The sequence below is a fragment of the Eublepharis macularius genome, chromosome 4, assembly GCF_028583425.1.
Source record: "Eublepharis macularius isolate TG4126 chromosome 4, MPM_Emac_v1.0, whole genome shotgun sequence".
Taxonomy (NCBI): Eukaryota; Metazoa; Chordata; class Lepidosauria; order Squamata; family Eublepharidae; genus Eublepharis; species Eublepharis macularius.
Window position 1 is genome coordinate 181,291,691 of NC_072793.1, and position 13,601 is coordinate 181,305,291.

The following is a 13,601-nucleotide window of genomic DNA, read 5'->3' on the forward strand; positions in this document are numbered from 1 at the left end:
CCATAGGAAATAATGAAGATTAGCAGCAGCAAGCTAAAAATATGTTCACGTTTCCCTTTTTTAGGCAAGGATAGGGGGACCTGGTTTGGGGGGCCATAACATGTCCCCCCAAAGTCCAATCGGTCTGCAACTTGGGGGGTTGTTAGAGAGGAGTTAGAGGAAGGTCCCCACCAATTTTGGCTTGATTCGGTGGGAAAATGCCTCCCCCAGGCGTCCGGGAAGACGGAGGCATTTTCCCATTGAAAAGAAACTCGAAACAACCCGAAACGATACCCGAACTGCTAAACCCGAAACGGCTTGCCGTTTCGAATTTAGCTGTTGCTGAAACAGATTCTCGTTTCGGGTATACCCAAAATGAGAATCCCAAAACAGTGTGCCTTTGCACACTCCTATTGATGAAGCTTATCTTGCAATGGCTTCATAAAATGTCACAACTGAAACACTGAGGAATTGGCTAAATCCATGATTAATCATATTTTTATATTGTCACATATGAAAGATTCCTTATTAGGTAGCACAAGACATTATTCCCACTAGAAAATTTTAGCACTCCTAATTTTGGAAGAGGAAGTATGAACTACCTTGGTGAATAATCCATTAACATGAGGAGCTTTAAGAGGAGACAGAAAAATATGCATGTTTTTCTCACCAGGGGTATATATATGTTTGTTTGATGTTAACCGAAAGGATGGTGGGGAGACGGAGAATAATGAGGAAATTAGAAAGATGGATGATCCCTGTCAAAGAAAGTTACCATCAAACACTTCATGGAACAAAGAAGGCAAAATTAAATGATGGGATGGTTATTTGACAGTGTGCTTATCGAGTTGTACGGTAAGGTTGCTGCTGTCTTTGAAGCTCTTCCCATTTTCTAAGAATTTATATGGATTCTGCCCTGCATGAATCTTTCGATGTTTAGTAAGGTGGCGATTCTGAGAGAAGCTCTTCCCACACTCTAAGCATTTATATGGCTTCTCACCTTTGTGAATCCTATAATGTTTAGTGAGGTCACCACTATACGAGAAGCTCTTCCCACACTCCAAGCATTTATATGGCTTCTCCCCTGTGTGAATCCTGTAATGTTTAGTGAGGTCACTACTATACGAAAATCTCTTCCCACACTCCAAGCATTTATATGGTTTCTCCCCTGTATGAACTTTATGATGGCTAGTTAGGGAAGCTTTCTGAGAGAAGCTCTTCTCACACTCCAAGCATTTATATGGCTTCTCCCCTGTGTGAACCTTTTCATGTCTAGTTAGGTAGTAAGATTGAGAGAAGCTCTTCCCACACTCCAAGCATTTATATGGTTTCTCCCCTGTATGCCCTGTATGAACATTTTGATGGCTAGTTAGGGCACCTTTCTGACAGAAGCTCTTCCCACACTCCATACATTTATATGGCTTCTCCCCTGTGTGAATCCTGTAATGTTTAGTGAGGTCACCGCTATAAGAGAAGCTCTTCCCACACTCCAAGCATTTATATGGTTTCTCCCTTGTGTGAACCTTTTGATGTCTAGTAAGATTGGTTTTTTGAGAGAAGCTCTTCCCACACTCCAGGCATTTATATGGTTTCTCCCCTGTGTGAATCTTTTGATGGCTAGTTAGTGTACCTTTCCGAGAGAACTTCTTCCCACATTCCAAGCATTTATATGGCTTCTCCCCTGTGTGAATCCTGTTATGACCAGTGAGGTCACGACTATGTGAGAAGCTCTTTCCACATTCCAAGCATTTATATGGTTTCTCTCCTGTATGAACCTTATGATGGCTAGTTAGGGAACCTTTCTGAGAGAAGCTCTTCCCACACTCCAAGCATTTATATGACTTCTCCCCTGTGTGAACCTTTTGATGGCTTGTTAGGGTATGTTTGTCAAAGAAGCCCTTCCCACACTCCAAGCATTTATATGGCTTCTCCCCCGTGTGAATCCTTTGATGGCTAGTTAGGTGGTAAGATTGAGAGAAGCTCTTCCCACACTCCAAGCATTTATATGGCTTCTCCCCCGTGTGAACCTTTTCATGTCTAGTTAGGTGGTAAGATTGAGAGAATCTCTTCCCACACTCCGAGCATTTATATGGCTTCTCCCCTGTGTGAATCCTGTAATGTTTAGTGAGGGAACTACTACCCAAGAAGCTCTTCCCACATTCCAAGCATTTATATGGCTTCTCCTCAGTGTGAGTGCTGTAATGTTTAGTGAAGTCACTGCTATGCAAGAAGCTCTTCCCACACTCCAAGCATTTATATGATTTCTCCCCTGTATGAACCTTATGATGGCTAGTTAGCGAATCTTTCTGAGAGAAGCTCTTCCCACACTCCAAGCATTTATATGGCTTCTCCCCTGTGTGAACCTTTTGGTGTCTAGTTAGGAGGCTATTCAAAGAGAAGCTCTTCCCACACTCCAAACATTTATATGGCTTCTCGCCCATATTCATTCTGTGATGTTTAGCTAACTTGCTGTTCTGTAAAAAGGTCTTTCCACATTCTGAGTATTTATATCTTTTCCAGAATGTTGAAACGTTCTGACATATTTTAAGTCTGAGTTCATATCTCAATGTTTTCGCTTTCCCGCAACCCTTATGCCTTCTCTTTCTATTCTGCATTTTATCATGGCCTGGGACCTCAGGTTTCTTCCTGCTCTGCTGGGCAATCAATTTCTTCCTCTGCTTCTGTTTTGCTTCCCTTTTGCTTCTCTGCTGCGTCTTTGGTACCACTTGAGCCCCTGGTTTTGTTTCTTCCTCCATATCTTCATTTCGTTCTACAACTGCCCTTCCCTGTTCCTTCTCACTCGCCATCTCCCTCACATCTGCAACTGCAAAAGAGAGACAGAAACCAAATTTTAAAAAGGAGGAAATAAAAAATGCAAATATATGTTAGCAAGGAAAATGAGTATAGTACTTTTTACACTGAGAACTGGGGGCGTAAAATAACTACAGGAATATGTAATCACAAGCAACAGGGCCTGTTGTGGACGAAAGTACAATGGGTTCTCGAAAGGGGAAGGCAGGCAGGCCCTTCTCCTCTATCACTGATCCCAGTGGGATACAGGCAGGGGGGCCAGGCATGGCTAGCTCCTCTTCATCTGATCCCGGCCAAGTAAAGGGTAGGCTGGCATATCCACCTGCTCCATGTCTGATCTTGGCAGAGTGGGGAGAGCTGGTATTGCCACCTGCTCTACTCCTGATCCCAAGTGGGTGAAAGGACAGACACTGCTGACTGCTCTACACCTGAACATAATTATATATATTTTTTCAAAGTGCAAGGTGCAAAAGTGCTAAATAAGTTTAACATGCATCATAAATACATTTACAAAATACAAAGTCCATCCAATAGAACATCAAAATCGTCACAAGTCTCCCCTCCCACCGGCTTTTTTCATTGTACCCAGCATTTGCACTTTAAAAGTTTCAAACATATTCCGGACGGTGAAGATTCAGTTTATAAATGGATGGACTTTGATTTTGAAATTGTGACGATTTTGATGTTCTATTGGATGGACTTTGTATTTTGTAAATGTATTTATGATGCATGTTAAACTTATTTAGCACTTTTGCACCTTGCACTTTGAAAAAATATATATAATTAATTTCTAGAATTGTGGTTCCCCGGTTTGTTGGTTTTCTCAGTTTGGACCTGGGGCCGCCCCTTGTTTTTTCTTTTCTACACCTGAACATAGCTTGGTGAATGGGGGCATGGGGGCAGGTATTGCCACTTGCTTTACTCCTAATTCTTACTAGCTGAAGGGGGTGGCACTATTTCCTGCTCTGCATGTGATCATGGCTGGGAGAAGGAGGGGAAGACATTGCCTCATGTTCCATTCCTGATCCTGGCCATGTGAAGGGGGTGAGCCTTGCCACCTGTTCTGATCCTGGCTGGGTGAAGGGGGTGGGCATTGAAGGGGGTGGGCATTGTCACCTACTCCACTCTTGAGCCCAGCTGGGTGAAGTGGCAGCAGGCATTTCTTCCTGCTCCCCACCTGATGCCGGCTGGGTGAAGGGGGCAGACATTGTCACCTGCTCCGCACCTTTTTGCAGCCGAGAAAAGGGTAGGTGGGCATTGCCTCCTGCTCTGCGCCTGATCCCAGACAGTGTCATAACTGACTATACCCATTCTGTCATGCCAATGATTTTGCTGTTAAGGGTATGCTTTATTCTGTCAGGGGTAACTCCATTTTGTATGCCTGGAGTTATCCTTGTTGCTAACATTCCAATAAGTTCTCATCTGTTTCCAGGTGGCTGGATGTTTACCAGTTTCAAGCTTCCTGCAGGTGCTATGTCTACTCTCTTTCTGTGCAGCTTGATAACCCAAATATGCAGACTGTTCTCACAGATCAAATTTGTTTGGAAGATGGGAGGGGGGCTGGAACCGAGGGTAGAAGAGAGATGTAATTTTCCTATGTAGTCATTCTGGTCAACATCCTAGTAGAACTGTCTAGGGGCTTACCTTGCTCTTAGGTAGACCTTTGGATCTGATTATGGAAAGAACTGATTTCTGAATAAAAGTCATTTAACCAAGAACCAGTGTCTTGTTACAATGAACCAGGGATCTGTCTGCTACAGGCTATCATCCAGAGTCTGACATTTTGACCAGAATCCCTCTTCAGTCCTCTGTACCTGAAACCTGAGATCATGGCTACCAGCTTCATGTAGTCTGAGCCAGACCCGGGGTTATCAGAGACAGAGGACCTTGCAAACCAGCAGGGACCGGATACCGTCCTGGAAGAAGCTTCCACGGAATTAGTACCTGTGACCCCTCACCCATTGGAGATTTTAATGGACCATAATATCTTGGCCATGAGAGGTTTAAGTGCAGGGGAACCCTCCTGATGTACCATGAACTGGGAGCGATCCCAAAAGCTGGATCTGAGTACTGCCAATGGACTTTACCAGCCCCGCGTGGGTGGAACCCACGAAGATCCACAATGGACGGGGAAGGAACGCGACACCATGGTATGGTGTACTTTCAGTGTTCCCTGGAACTAGAAACTTATGTCGGAGAGCCACCAACACAGCTGGTTGCTCTCACCGCTGGCCAAGTAGGATGGAGTTTGAAGCCAGGGGCTGCCGTGGCCCGCTCCTTAAGGGAGGCACCAGAGTTGCAAATATTGGGGGGCCCTGGAATAACCTCTGGAGGGACTGCAGAGAGGGGTAATTCTACAATCAGCCCACTTGTTTGGTGGGAGACGGGAGCTGCGCCTGGGCCAATTAACCAAGAATGGGGCCAGAGGCTGCAGCTCTCACTGCTACAAGCGGCGCCAACACAATCAGTGTTGGGGGATGTACAAATGGGAGCAGTGGCTGCGCCAATCTACCAGAAATGGGGCCAGATGCTGCCGCTCCCTATACCAGCACAATTAGTGTTGGGGGATGTACAAATGAGAGCCACGTCCAGGCCAAATGACCAGGAATGGGGCCAGACGCTGCCGCTCCCCATACCAGCGCAGTCGGTGCTGGGGGATGTACAAATGGAGGGGAGCCTTGGATTAACCCCTGAAACCAAGTATGCTGTAGGGTTCTACTCAGTGGTGAGTGGGACAGGACCCTTGGAATCCAGCGAACTGGAAGAAGGACGCGAAACCCAACCTCTACAGATAGTAAAGGATGGATGGTGCCCAACTCGAGAGGAATTAATGTGGGCTATTAGGAGACAAGAGGAATGGGAATGGTACCTACTTAATGAGCGAGCAAATGTGAGTGCACCAGAAATGCCAGCCCGTGCAGAAACGGGAACGAACGAGGAGCTAGAATGGTCCGCAGCTTCACCCCAAGTGGGAGCTGAGGCATGGACTGTGCCATGGGGAAGGAGAGAAGCGAACCTAATGACTCCTGAGCAATTTAACGATCAAAAGCTATCTACTACCCAATCTGTCGCAATAGCACCGATGGGACCGGGGGAAAGGAGTACCCTGCCACGTTCCCAGTTAGCGCAAAGCACACCGCCTCAGAGAGCAGGACCAGTACCAGCGGGGAACACACTATTGTTGATAGCTGCCCACTCCTCGCATGGTGCCGAGGCGCCAGGGGTGAGGGGGAAAGGAGAAACGAACGTACAAACTCAATACCCCGCAACGATACCAAAAGGTCCAATTTAACGCTCCTGGGAGGACCTCCATCGAGGGGGGTTCTGCAGGCTATGAAGGGTGTGGGGTCAGCCACAACCACCGTGGGGAGGAAAGAGCCACAGAGCTTACTGGCACAAGCCCAAATAAGCGCCAGAGCTTCGAGTGCAACTAGGGGACAGGGGATGGGCCCACCAAGTCAACCATCCAGAGTGGCCACCATTGCTCCAACAGGGGCAGGAGGACCCAAATTCACTGTCCAGCCGGGAGCACCCAGAGTCCCAACGTTGGCAGCTCAACGGCAGCCAGGAGGAGTGCCATTAGGTGAACTTTGGACTGGGGTGCCTTCCCCTCAGCTGGGCTCTGGTGGGCGGGGCCTCCGTCGCCGGCCGCGCCGCCTCCTCCAGCCCCGCCACCGCTGCCGTCCTCGGGGCCCTCCCAAGGATCCTCTGCGGCGCGGGAGGGCCTGCCGGGGGGCCCTGCGTCATCTTCGTCCCCCCCCCGGGCCGATAAGGGGGTGCGTGTTGGGGAGCCCGAGCACCAGGGTGGCCCCAAGGAGTGCCTCAAGGATGGTTCAAATTGGAAGCCACCTTTGACGGGAACCCCAGAGGCCTGGGTTTCTTTTTAGTACAAGCCACGGAATTTTTCCATGACTGGGGACATTTATTTCCTTCAGAACAAAGCTGGGTGAGTCACTTGGGGTCCCGACTGGTGGGGGCAGCTGCAGAATGGTATGTAACGTTGCATAATATGGGAGCTCCAGAATTGCAAAATTTAAACGCTTTTGCCAATGCGCTCTGAGATCAATATGTTGACCCCCGGGAAGGAGAAAGGGCCAGAACAAAACTCAGAACCATTACACAAGGGTCCAGAGCGGTCAGAGAATATGCTGCCGAATTCAGACAGCTAGCATCCAAGCTCCCAGGATACTATGAAGAACTAAAAGTAGAACTATTTCATAATGGAGTAAATGCTGCTTTACTGGACAGAGCGCTAATGCAAGATGACCCACCAACCTTACTAGGTCGGATCCAGTTGGCATGTGAGGTCGAGAACCGAACCCAAGTGGCGAGAAAGGTCAGAAAGCACCAGCAAGCGTGGGGGGGAAAAGGCGACCCAGGGGGACCGAGGGTGTACAGTGCCAGGCCCCAGAATATCTAGTCCTTCCACTGAGAGAGAAGTGCGCTGGAGGCAAGGATTATGCCTAAATTGTGGAGGTAAGGGCCAATTTGCCACGTAGTGCCCAGAGAAGGCGGCACCAAGGGGGAAAACCCAAAACCTACCCAAACCTAAGCCTCCCTCCAAGCCAGCAAGCTGGAGAGGAGGAACAAAGAGGGGAAAACCAGAAACTGGGTTGGAGGTCGAGGACACCCCTGAATTAACTGAAAGAACCTCATCCCCAGAAACGGAGAAGGATCTTAGTACCCCGGAGGGAAACGGGGAAGACCTGCCGTAAAAGGGTCCCGACAGCAGGTCTCTGAAGAGCCTAACATTCTAAAGGTGAGAGAAAAAGGGGCCATATTATTTATGCCAGTGACTTTACTGAACCCGAAAAGGGGAACTCATATTAGAGTACAGGCACTAATAGACTCTGGTTGTTCACAAGACTTAATTTCGCCAGCACCGGTAAATGGATTAGGGTTAGAAGTAGCCGAACTTAAAGACCCCATAATTTTTGAACAAATGGATGGGTCTAGCATGCAACCAGCACAGCTTCAAACTGAGCCTACAGCTACAGGAATGGGAGACCATTGGGAAAATCGGACTTAAGCAGTGAGTAATGTAGCCAAATACCCTTGGTGCTGGGAAGTCGATGGCTATGGGATCACGATCCGGATATTAAATGGTCCACCAGAATGGTAGTTTTCAAAGGTGATCGGTGTGCTAAGCATACACGGACGAAGATATGGGGAAAAGCAGTACTATCTTCCTTAGGAACTGTACTGTTAACTGCCGGGGAGGAAGAGAGCATCCCTCCAGAATATGAGGACTTAAAACAAATGTTTGATGAAAAGGAAGTGGATGAATTGCCTTCCCATAGAAAAACTGACTGCCCTATTGAACTTATTCCAGGGGAAAAGTTACCTATCCCCACCCTGTGAGGTGCGTGGGGCTGAGAGAGCTCCTAGAAGCTGTGACTGGCCCAAGGTCACCCAGCTGGCTTCAAGTAGAGCCGTGGGGAATCCAACTTGGTTCTCCAGATTAGAGTCCCGCACTCTTAACCGCTACACCAAACGGGCTCCTTTGGTATTATGTTCTGAGGTTTCCAATGTATTTGGGTGTGTTTCATCAATCTGCAGTTGAAATACTGTGAATATGGGGCTGGCCCAAGGTTGGCTTGGCACCCCCTGCTCTCAGCTGGACAAGGAATAGGAAAAAACGTTACAAGGGGAAGCAGTTCTGACTCAAAAATCCCCGTTCATCACTTGGAACCTGGTGGCAGCATATGTTGCCTGGCACCCCATTTCCTTGCTCCTCAACTTTATGAGGCAACAGAAAACTCACAGATTCCACTCCAACCGAGGGGGGAGGGGCTGCAGAGGGCCTGAGCCAGGGGCCTTTCCCAGCCCTGCAGCCAAAGGCCCTTCTCTCTAAACCCCTTTCCAATTGGCATGAGTCGAACCAGCGACTTTCAACAAGCAAAGCAGGACCTCTGCCACGGAACAAGGGCCCCTCCTTAGGAAGACCAGTTCCTCTCTCCTCCCATCAGCTTCAATCACACAAGGAGAGGACTCCTGCAGAGCCAATCCATGTCAAAATACAAAGACCAGAGAAGGAAATACAAGCTGCAGGGATTTGCTATCATGAACCTAATTCGATATCGTCCATCTCTCCTGATCAGAGCCCTCTTCATCAACAGATTTCTCTGCAACATGAATGTATTGAATGTTTTCTTTTTCAGGGACTGTAATATCCCCAGGGGTGGGAGTTCCAATCTTTCCTCTGTGGCCAATGAAAGTTGAGTCCTGAAATCCAAGAGGGGCAATGGAAGATGCAGCCCCCTCCCCTCCCTCCTCTTCTGTAGTTAAGATTAAAGGGAGAGGCTCCTTACCCAGAGACACCATGGTCTCGTAGTTTTCCTGCATCACTTCCCAGTAGAGTTTTCTTTGGTCCGGATCCAGGAGAGCCCATTCCTCCTCCGTGAAGAACACGGCCACCTCCTCAAAGGACATCTGGGAGCTCTGAAAGAGGAAAATGTTTCCCACTCGATCATCAACTCCCATTCCTGAGCATTCAAGAAAGAAAGCAGAATCCCACCAGCCAGCCAGTTAATCAAATGAATACCAAACATCAAACATCCTATTTTTCAGCCTCTGATATGTATAGGATACTGAAACTCTCCAAGAAATACAAACTCTGAACGTTGCCCAGAACTGGGCTTCTGTTGGTTGAGTCTGTGTAGCTGTGTACTGCACACTGTGCCCCAGAAATACATGTAAACTGTATTTGCATAGAATGTTTCTGCTTGAAATATATTTGCCTGTAGAGGTTTTCTATGTTACTCTAAAGCTTGCATCCAGCTCTGTAAACATAAACTGGACTACATAAGGTCATCATGTCTTTCATTTAATTCCCCCCCCCCCAAACAAACCCTGGACCTACTGACCCCAGGCCGTGATCTTTGGCAGGTGAGAGATCCAGGGCACCGACTGCCCTGCACAAACCTGCTGCGTTATGCCTTTCCCGATCTTTGTGCATTATGGAATGATTGCCAATTGAACAACAAGGAAGCCACTGCATCAACTGGCCAGATTTTGGCTCTCAAACAAAAGAAAAGATTTAAGGGAAAGATATTGCAGAAAAACTACTAAACTGGGAGAAGGGATATTCTAATCTATAACAAAAAAATGAAGACCAGGCAAGTTAAAATTGGCCACCAATTTCAGGATCCCTGCGGGAGCTGCACACCCAAAATCAGAGGGAAAGGGGTCATCCTGGCTCAGGTTCTCCCCAAAACGTCCCTCTGCTATTTTGCAGCGGTCCCTAAAAGCCTGGAGGGCAGAGGCAGGGAGGGTGGAAAATATCTCTTCCTTTCCAAAACAAACCTTCAGACCAGGTGCCAATTCAGAGGTCTTCTGGAGAGTAATGCTCACTGGTATCATATTCCATAGGAAGGCACAAAATGGACTGAGAATTCTCTACCACCAAATCTGGCCAAATGCCTCTTTTGGTTTAGCTTGTGCACCGTGCAGGGTCAGAGAGCCCCCTAAAATTGTTCAAGTGCCAGGAACCACAGGGACTGGGAGAACAGACAAGGAACCCCCTTGGATCAGACCAGGAACCCCTCCAGCGCTTAAGAATAGGATCCGCCCAGGCTGGCAGCCTGGAACACAGTGAAGAGGGCAAAAACACGCAGCTTCCCCACACAGATGCCACCTGGGCCATTTTAATCCTAGCCAAAGGGTTAGAACTGCAGAGAGCCAAAGGTGGACGGGTGCTCAGACAAGGGGGCTCCTGCACTGCCGAGAGGGGCAGCACCCCCTCCCCCTGCTGGTTGTTGGGCTCATGATCAGTTCCTTACATGGAAATCTATAACCCCTGGAGGAACGTAGTAAAAGGAATGAGAGGAGAGCCCACTGGAAATAACGGGAGAGGCTTGAAGGCCATTGGAAATAATGGTGGGGGCGGGGGAGGAAATACTGTAGTACATTACAGTACAAAAACGTTGCAAAGAAAATGCGAAATGACTTTTCCACAAAGGTCTCTGGGTGCAGACAGACTATCCTGGTACTGGAATGACAGCCCCCAGAGTGCAATGACAGCCCCAGGGGGAAATGACAACTCCTGGGAGTAGGAGAAGCTTTCTGGGTCTGGAATGACAAGCCCCTGAGTGACCTGAGGGCCCCTCGGAGTAGCAGATGGGTTTTCATTGACTGAAATGACAGCCGCCTGAAATGGGGGCCTCTGCTGCTCCCAGGGGCTGTCATTCCTCAGGGCGCAGAAGCGCGCTGGGACTGGAATGACAAGCCCCTGAGCCTGTTCCCTAGAGATTCTCGTTCCTCTCTGGGGTCTTTCATTCCAGCCCCAGAGCACAGAGTTTATTGCCAGGAACCATCATCGCACCCGGCAATCTGCCAGACCAGTCCCAGAGTGGTTCTGCTACTCACAGGGGCAGTAATTCCAATCCCATAATAGTCTATCTGGGCCCAAAGAACTTTATGGAAAATCCATTTTATTTTCAACGTTTATACTGAAATGTATTGCAATAAAGCCTATGCGAGAAAACTGGAAGACGCGGCTGCTCCCTTTATCCCCAACGGGCCTTCAAGCCTCTGCCATTATTTCCAGTGGGCAATTCGCTCATTCCTTATAGTTCATCCCATACCTGGAATGTTTCCTTTCCAAAGCAATTCCCCCATTGCTTCCCTGGCCTCATTTACTAACGTACATCACCCCCCTTCCCTCCTAGAAATGACTATTTAGGAGAGGAACATCCGCAGCCAGGGCCCAGCCCCCCCCCAGCCCCCCGCAGCCCCTCTTCCCCCTCCATCCCATTCATACGTGCTTTCCCTGCCCTCGCCCCAGATCCGTGCATGCCGCCCTGAACTCACCTCCCCTGCAGACGTGCAGAAGCCGAAGTCTCCCTCCTCCCGGGGAGGCCGAGAGAGAAGCGAGCCGCCCTGGACCTCCATTCCGCCCAAATCTCCTCTGCAGCCCCCCTCGAGGCCTGGGGAAAGCGGTCTGGCCTCTTTGTGCGCGCGGGGCCTTCTGGGCGTTGTAGTTTCTGCTCTCCCGGAGCCCAAACGCCATAAGGAAGCCCAAGGGGCTGGGAAGGGGAGGTTTCCCGGCTCCCCTGCCTCACTGGGTGAGGAAGCCTCCTAGGAAGGCTGGCTGCAGGAGAAACCAGGATTTGTTGTTCCCTTGGCCCTCCCGCTGGGAACTACACTTCCCAAGCGCCCTCACGGCCCCCCAATAAAGGGGCTGAGAAGGCAGGAGAGCTCAGCCGCTGGGGACTCTGCCTTTAGCAGCAGTGGGGAGGGGTTGGCTTAACATTATGCGGCTTAACATTATTCTGTGCCATGTTCAGAATTGGGCTTGAAGAGTGTTTTGAATGTCTGTCTGTAAACTGATCTTAAATAATCGTCGAAAGAGCAATGTCACCTTACTGATTTGAATGCATTGTGTGTTATTTGTATTAATGTATTTTTATTCGTTTTGCTTCTGTTCTGTTAGATCCCCTGACAAAGCATGCTGTGAAACACGAGAAGATCAAATAAGCAACTCTCTAATGCCCCTGGCTCCATTTTCTTCTTTTTGGTGCAATGTGCCAGGTTGTCTGAGGACTACAGAATTTGCTATAAGGGATTTTCCAGGGGTTTGTCCCTGTTACTTTCTAATTTTGGTAGGACAGAGCTGGAAGGGCACTCAGCTGATCAGTCCAGATGTTCTCAAGAGATCCCAGGAAAAAACAATGGTCTTAGAGAGCCCCCAGAAAGGAAAGTCACTCCCCCTCCTTGGAGCACAGTTTATTCTTTAAAGTTCAAGAAAAGACCATTAAAATTGGAGCATGAAAATCATGCAGCTAGAATTAACTGCTATAATTCTTATGCTTGACTTCTAAAGCATGAGAATTATAGCAAAATTATTGAGCGATGATCTCTGCAGCTGCTTCCATATTCTTCAGCCTTTCGATCCAGGCATGCAGTCCTTAGCTTGTATGACTGAGAGCCAAGCTGCAAGTGATGCCTGACACAGTTTGGATGCTTGTTAGCTTCCCTCAAGTTTTGTTGGGAAATGTAGGCACCCTGGTCTTGCAGCTTGGCTCTCCATTTAATTGAAGTTTACAGAGCGGCTGTCTATGGGAGGGAGAACATGCGGTCGGGAGGGGAGTGCAGGCGTTGGACTTTTGCTGGGCACCCCCCTTCCCCTCCACTGTGTGTGTGTGGGGGGGGGGTTCTGTAAACTTCAATTAAATGGAGAGCCAAGCTTTAAGACCAGGACACCTACATTTCCCATCAAAACTTGAGGGAAGCTGACAAGCGTCCAACTTGTGTCAAGCATCACTTGTAGCTTGGCTCTGAAAGTGAGGGGAGGAGAAAAGCAGCTCTGGGGAACGGCCCCAGTCCACCAAGGGCATTAAACACTGAGAACAATACCTTGAACTGGAATCAGAACTCAATTTAATAGTATCTGCAGTTAATTCTAGCTGCATGATTTTCATGCTCCCAATTTTAATGGTCTTTTCTTGAATTTTAAAGAATGAACTGTGCTCCAAGGAAGACTTGTTGGGGCCAAAGGCAACTGAACTCTACAGCTTTGAGAAGAGTCAGACAGCTAGGCCAAAAATGCAACATTGTCCAAGAGGAGAAAGAGAACCAACTAATAGACAGTTTCAGGGGTCATTTCATTGAGAAAGAGCTGGAGGAACTTATTAGCATAACTCATTAGCATATGCCACGCCCCTTGCCATCACCAGAAGTGTCATTGGCATAAGTGATTTGCATATGCCACACCCCCTGATATCAGGGCCTGTCGTGTGGCCTGTCAATCCTTAGTTGCCCTGGTCTTTCCTCTCTGGCCATGGGATTGCTTCAGGAATCTCAACAGGCTC

At 48.5% G+C, this 13,601-nt stretch overlaps 1 protein-coding gene across 1 annotated transcript; it reads right to left on the bottom strand.

Moving 5' to 3' along the window:
• Positions 1–422: 422 nt before the first annotated feature.
• On the bottom strand, positions 423–11,690 carry LOC129327248 (zinc finger protein 883-like). Its single transcript, XM_054975732.1, has 3 exons — positions 11,602–11,690; positions 9,102–9,231; positions 423–2,803 (listed from the first exon to the last, which is right to left on the bottom strand). The coding sequence occupies exons 1-3, from the start codon at positions 11,680–11,682 to the stop codon at positions 804–806; spliced, it is 2,211 nt and encodes a 736-aa protein (XP_054831707.1). The 5' UTR covers positions 11,683–11,690; the 3' UTR covers positions 423–803.
• Between the last annotated feature and the right edge of the window lie 1,911 nt (positions 11,691–13,601).

Excerpts from the sequence above, each read along its gene's own strand:
- LOC129327248 (XM_054975732.1), bottom strand. The coding sequence starts at position 11,682 with ATGGAGGTCCAGGGCGGCTCGCTTCTCTCTCGGCCTCCCCGGGAGGAG. Across the intron at positions 9,232-11,601 it reads TCTGCACGTCTGCAGGGGAG|AGCTCCCAGATGTCCTTTGA; the intron begins GTGAGTTCAGGG and ends TTCCTCTTTCAG. Across the intron at positions 2,804-9,101 it reads CGAGACCATGGTGTCTCTGG|TTGCAGATGTGAGGGAGATG; the intron begins GTAAGGAGCCTC and ends TCTCTTTTGCAG.